We start from the raw sequence: 7067 nt of genomic DNA, 5'->3' as shown, positions 1-7067 counted from the left end.
GGGGGTCTAGCCTTAGGACCCTTACTGGATACAGACACCCCAAGCGGGAATCGAACTTGTGATCCTCAGCTCCAATAAATAAAAAGTAAGAAAACACAAGTTACAGAAAGTATTAACGAAAGTATTAAGAAACGATACAGACTATAAGTGACAAACTGAGCAGTGCGTAGTGCATATGTGAATAACAGCTATTGAAATAAATATTTGATGTTGCATATTAAAAGGCTTAATTATTTTCTGAATATTCAGTAAGTCCAATGTGCTGACACAAATTTGGGTGTAAAAACATCAATTCAGTCTAATATTTGCCAAATAACTAACAATATATTTAACTCGAAACAAGTTTTTAAATAGATTTCTATACAGTGGGGCAAAAAAAGCCTTTGGCAGCCACCGATTGTACAAGTTGTCCCAGAGGTCTGTAATTTTCAGCGTAGGTTCACTTCAACTGTGAGAGACAGAAAGTAAAAAAGAAATCCAGGATTGTCATGTAGTTTCCCGCGGGCAGGAGCAAGAACCCAAATGCAGGACTCTCAGATGGCAAAAATTATACTCAAAGTGGCAGCTTTATTTGCTGGCAAAAACTCGAACATGAAACTAAAACTAGAAACTTAAAACACAAAGCACTAACTATAAAACTGGGGAAACTAGAAAACAAAACTGTGAACAGAGATTTAGAAAGCTACCAAAAACACAGAGGTAAAAACAGAACGGAGAGGGTACAAAACGAAAAAGAGCAAGGAAAACACAGGGCTCAAATACACAAGGGAGTAACCAGGGAATGGGAAACAGGAGGGAAAAACAGCTTGGATCTAATTAGACGTGACGAGACAGGGAGGATGCAAAACAGAATACACTGACATAGGACCTGGACTTTCAAATTAAAACAAGAAACACACAAACACTGAGGCAAGGATGACAAAGAAGACACAGAGAACACAGAGATCTGAAAAGTGGGACAGGAAGGCACAGAGTAGACATAACACAGAACACAGGGAAGGCACATAAACAAAACCTAAAAACTAGAAATCACGATATACTAAAGAACTAGGGAGTTAGAAATACTAAAAACCAAAACCAAGAGACTAGCAGTGAAAACTTATCATGAAATCAAAGATCAATAACAGCATAAAACTCAAAACACTGCGTCGTAGACCCAGGACCATGACAAGGATATCACATTGTATGATTTTTAAAGAATTTATTTGTATAATGGTGCAGAAAATAAGTATTTGGTCAATAACAGTTCACCTCAATATGTAATGTAAAATTGCTTCACCAGGTTTACACACACCATAGCTAGTATTTTGACCCATTCTTTCATGCAGATCTGGTCAAGAGCTGTGATGTTTTGAGCTGTCACTGGGCAACACAGACTTTCAACTCCCTCCACAGATTCTCTATTGGATTGAGGTCTAGAGACTGGCTAGGCCTCTCCAGAACCTTGAAATGCTTTTTATGTAGCCACTCTTTCGTTCCCTATAGGTGGTGTGGATCATTGTCATACTGGAAGATCCAGCCATGTTTCATCTTCAATGTTTATACCAACGACTTCTATTTTGGTCTCATCTGACCACATGACATTCTCCCAATCCTGTACTGGATCATGCAGATGGTCTCTGGCAAATTTTAGACAGGACTGGACATGTGCTGGCTTAAGAAGGGGGACCTTTCAAGCGCTGCCGGATTTTAATCTACGATAACGTAGTGTGTTACTAATATCATCATCATCATCGTTTATTTGTATAGCACTTTAAGAACACACCAGGCAGACCAAAGTGCTGAACAACACAGATCAAAACAACAACCAAATTAAAAATACCATAAAATCATTACATACAATAAAATAAATAAGAAGGTGTCAGTTTCCTACAGAGTTAAAAGCCAGGGAATAAAAATAGGTTTTCAATCTGGACTTAAAAACCTGCACTGATGACGCTTGTCTAATTTGGAGGGAAAGGTTATTCCAGAGCATCGGAGCCGCAATTGAAAAGGCACGGTCTCCTCTGCATTTCTGTTGGGAAGGTTGCTTTTAAAATGTATTCCACTACAGATTACAGAATACATGACCCAAAATTTAGTTTGTAACGTATTCCGTTATGTTACTCAATGTGAGTAACGTACTCTGAATACTTTGGATTACTTATATAGTCACGCTTTTTACAGCTACATAAATGTATTATTGCTGCGTGATTTATTAGTATTGCTGAAGGCTACTCGCCACCGAGCTAACTTTATTAGCTGACGTTAGTTGAGGTTAGTTCATAGACTGCGGACTATTAGACTTGATGGATAGGATTAACAACCTGCAAATAATCATGTGCAGTTCTGCAGTTTTTTAAATCTTAATATAAAATGAGTAACAGTACGGTGGCCATTAGTAAGGCTGCACTTTTTACAGTGATCTCGTATAGAAAACGATTTCTGCATCAGTAGTATGTTTTTTTTCTGCTTTCAGAACTGTACATCATTAATTGCAGCTAGTAGGTTGTAATGCAGCCTTCAGTAATAGTAATACATCACATAGCAATAGTATATCGAAGATACTGAAGCGGAAAATAACCCAGATTGGTGTACTTTGTGCAGAGAAATGCTAACAGTGTGGTAGAAAGACACCTCACTCCCAGGTTGGTTATTGTTCTGTATGGTGTACTGAGAACTGAAAATCTTTGACATGTTCAAAATAATGAATAAAATGTATACTCTTTCTCTACAGTTATACAGCAGTAAGTATCCTGGTGTGACTTGTGTTGTGTTTTATCCAAGTTCTAGTAGTGCAGGAACTGTACATTAAGGATTTACACATATTTGTCCTTTATCTAAAGGTCAAATCATCCTCACTAACTAAGCCAACCACATTTTTCAGATATGGTTGTAATGTGATTGCACTGAGGGAGAAGCGCTGCTGTTTCAGCCTTTGTTTGCTGGGTTCTGATCTTTTCATGAATGTGTAATGTTTTCTTTATGAACTTGTTCCTCAAGGGTTTGACACTGAAATGCTTCTGCAGACAAATCGACAGCATGGGCGTTCAGCTCAGTGCTCTTTTCCTTGATGGGTGATCATGTGACTGACAGCTCACTCAGGTTAAAGGACACTTCGCCCACCAAATGCACATGAGACTGCGGAGCTTCCAGTCTCCATCAGGGTTTAATTTACATCCAGAAAATGACTTCATGTCTTTCTCATTCAGCTGACACGGGATGCTGTGGAGGGGGTCTGTGTGCTGTGTGCATCCATCCGTGGTGAGAGGATAATGGGAAAGCAAAGAGCATCATTACCTCTCTCCATGCTGCTGTGCACCTCTCACCTCCCCCCAAAACATCAGGAAAATGTGGAGTGGATGTTTTTGGGTAGATGCTTTGGATTTGGACTTTAAATCTACAAACACACTGAAATCAAGAAGCTCGTCATTGTTTTTATTGCTTCAGGCACAATCTGTTCAACAGCACCGTTCACTAACTTTAAACAGCAACTGAATCACTGACAGCATGAACTCAATCTGAAACCACAGCCTCTGACCAGCAGGGGGCACATGACCACATGGAACTATGCACCTGATTTTCTTCTTTTTGGACACTGATATTATAGCAGTGCTTAACACTTTATTTTACTGGTGTCGCTAATCCTCCCAGAAAGATTTGCTGTGAATCACAGGATATTTCTCATGAAGTAAGGCAGCTTTTTTTGTGCATTACAGATTAAATCAACTCAAAAGTTTCAAATAATTAGATGGAAAATACAAATAAACTAAAATAAAATATTACTTAGGCAACAGTTTTTTAAAATAAACTTTTGTTTAATAATTTTATTCTCACCACATAGTTTTTAAAATTGTTCTTTAGCTCATCTGGCCGAAGGACCAGTGAGAACTCACAGCGATTCCTACGTCTTCTACAGTTTTGATATGATTTTAATGAAACTTGCACACAGTTATCAGTTAATGGGTCTTTTCAGAAATTGTGCCCAAGGTGATGTTTGTGATGTTACAGACAATAATCTGTGAACTATGATGGACCATGAGCAGGGTGAGCTATGACATACATTTTTTTTAAACTCGCCATCTCCTTGTGTTAAAGAACAAAAAAGAGAAGGAACTAAACAAAACAAAAATCATTGTCCATCAAAATCAGAACCAGACTCATGGAAGATGCCATTCAATGACTTTTAGTCACTTTATTCACTTTATCATTGAATTCTAATAAAGTTTTATGGGTGACATTAGCTAACATGCTGTTATTTGCTAATTTCTTGTTAGGCGAGTCGACTGTTGCTAATATTGCTAATGCTGCTAACGTTCTGTGGCAGATTTCATTGTGGTTCACGGCTGTGCTGTTATCTAGCAAAACAGCTACAGTCAGCTTTATTAGCATAATTAGCTTAGCAGCTGGTATGAAGCAATTATCACACACAGTGATGAGCAAGAATGCTACTGACAAAATATTAAAATGAATATTGTTGCTGCATTTCATGCCATGATATACATGGAGGAAGTGTCTGTGTAACCAAGTAAAAATGAGTGAAGTGGATAAAATGAGTTACATTAAATTAAATTACAGATTTTCTGGGTTTGAACTTCGAGGACCTCAAAAATATACAAAGTAGCAAAATTCATCAAGTTTGTTCGGCTGTTTTTAGACGTTTTAAGGTGTTTTAAAATTCCCTTCATATGTTCCACAGTTTTAATATTCTGTGACTAAAAGTTCAGCCCTTTGAGACACCTTGTGATTACTTTCTCAGTAATTATAAAAACACTGATAGAATCACTTGGACTTGTCAAAGTGTTTTTTCTGTGATAACAAACAGCTGATTTGGAATCAGCCTGTTTACTGGATATTACTGAAAACTAGCTGCAGATGATCCAATCCTGTTCTTACTCTTGTTTTTTAAATGTGGATGTCATGGATCTGAAAGCACTCGGCGTGTTTCATTCACACTGAACAAACAGTGACAAGCAGGCGGAGCTGTTGCTGTGGTGATGAAACTGCTTAAAGCTTTTTTTGATCGGCTGCATGTTTTAAAATAAGATGATCCTGAACTGTTAGTGTGATCTTTTGATTTATTTCTGTTTTTTAGGAACATGCAGCACCACAGGGGGAAAAATATGTCATTTTGATGTTGATGGTTCTTAAGTTTGATCACCAATAATTATCACTTTGTGTGATATGTACAGCAAAATGAACGACTTAGACTTCACAGTATGAAGTGACGGGTGACTTTGAGCCTCACTCTGAGGTCAGGCTTTAGTTTAAATCTGCCAAACTAACAGCTTCAGCTGGATGTGCTGATTCAAACAAACAGGGTTTTTTTTTCAACTTTTTGACATTATTTTAAAATTTTAGATTCACAATCCGATGATGTATCTGAACATCACATAAACATCATCTACACAGTATTATTAAAATGTATGGCCAACATTTCTTTCTGAAGTGTAATGCAGCGTTTGGTGTGTGTGTGGTGGGGGGTTTGGCTTTTAAAGTCCTGTCATGGCCCCAGAAAGCTTTGGGCCGGCCCTGTTAGTGCATGGCTGAGTGTATGAAGGCAGACTGCAGCTGCAGCTGGAAAATAAAGTCAAATGATGGCTTTTCCATTTCAGTCACAGCTTGAATGTCTGTTTTTTTTTCTTTTCTCATAGTCAGCAGGTTCAGTATTTTTGCCTTTAGGCCTTTGGTATCAGAAAGCTGTGGCAGGCAGTTTTTAAAGGATTTACAGTCTGCAGATTTTTTCTCTCTGCTGCTGAGACTTTCGACTCAACCCACAATCTGTAATTTCCAACATTTGGTAATTTTCCCATGTACACACACCTCCCCCTCCAAACGAGCCAGAGCGCCTCAGCTTCAGCTCCACGTTTCAGTACAGCCGTGAGCTTCAGACGTACTCCTGCAGGCTGTAGCTGTCCTTGATGTCTGTTTGAGGGAGTTTGGATGGAGACGAGTGATGCTCCTGTCTCTTGCGCGGCGTGGGTTTCTCCAGCTTCACGCTGTCTACCTGCAGCTGGACCGTCTTCTTTCTGTTTTTCGGCTGATTGCGTTCTACTTGCAGCCCCCGCCTCCTCCGCTCATCTGGGTGCAGCGTGAATCTGTCGGGGTCGGCGGGGGAAGCGCAATCCGGTCGTCTCGTTCTCTTCCCGGGACACGACAAACAAAAAATGACCCCCCCGGCCAGGAGGAATCCAGCAGAGATGAACGTGACGCACAGAGCTCCGCCGGGCTGATATTTACTGCTGTCCGGTACGTCTGTGGTCAGGAAGGCAGTGATGACTTCGTTGGTGAACCAGGACGCGGGTACGAGGCAGAGGAGGCTGGCCAGGATGAAGCAGCCCCCCGCAGCGATGGCTGTGTGCCCCTTTGCTCTGTGGCTGCCCCCCCAGCGAGTACATTTAAGCCCCAAAGTGGCGAGACAGAGTCCGAACAGCGCCACTACGCAGGACAGGACCATGCCGGTCCGCGCGGCCTGCAGGTGCGGCGGCAGCGACAGCACCGAGTTCTTTACGGTACAGCTGAAGACGCCGGAGCTGTACCACACGCAATCCATCCACAGACCCTGCATCTGCGATATCGGGGTCATGATGCTGGTCCACACGTTGATGCTCACCTTCCAGTTGGGCATCAGGGTGGCCACGACAGCACCGAGGACGCCCAGGAGTGCCAGGGCGAACGCCAGGATCTGAATAGCGGCGGACAGCATGGCTCACCCCCCCCTACTTCTGTCCCGGGCAGGTCCTGACAGCAGATAATTCCTCAGCTCAGGCTCCAGCGAGCTGCAACCAGAAGAGAAATGAGAATTGAAGTGAGCGTGGGAGCGTGACGGGCGCACAGCTGAGGCTGCTGATGGGAATCTGTGTCTCTGTTTGGGGGTCGAGCTCGATGATTGCCTGCATTAGCTGATGTGGTGATCACTGACACTCAATTATGTCCCTTTAAAGCTGCAGCAGCACTCCCTCTGCAAAGACACAGAGCAGAAACTCGGAACTCTGCTGGAGTGAAGTTGTCTCCTGGATGGAGTAAGCACCGGACCACGAACAGGAGTACTCCTCTGAAAAGTTCACCTGTGCCGGGCTCTGCCAGCG

General features: G+C 41.7%; 1 protein-coding gene across 1 annotated transcript; it reads right to left on the bottom strand.

The window, feature by feature from the left end:
- Positions 1 to 5866: 5866 nt before the first annotated feature.
- On the bottom strand, positions 5867 to 6691 carry LOC102193559 (claudin-20-like). The gene has a single exon (XM_005732824.1). The coding sequence runs from the start codon at positions 6683 to 6685 to the stop codon at positions 5867 to 5869; it is 819 nt and encodes a 272-aa protein (XP_005732881.1). The 5' UTR covers positions 6686 to 6691.
- Between the last annotated feature and the right edge of the window lie 376 nt (positions 6692 to 7067).

Source organism: Pundamilia nyererei, unplaced genomic scaffold (assembly GCF_000239375.1).
Source record: "Pundamilia nyererei isolate P.nyererei 1_Seehausen unplaced genomic scaffold, PunNye1.0 scaffold00048, whole genome shotgun sequence".
NCBI lineage: Eukaryota > Metazoa > Chordata > Actinopteri > Cichliformes > Cichlidae > Pundamilia > Pundamilia nyererei.
The sequence above is the reverse complement of the archived record's forward strand: the minus strand, read 5'-3'. Positions and strand labels throughout refer to the sequence as shown.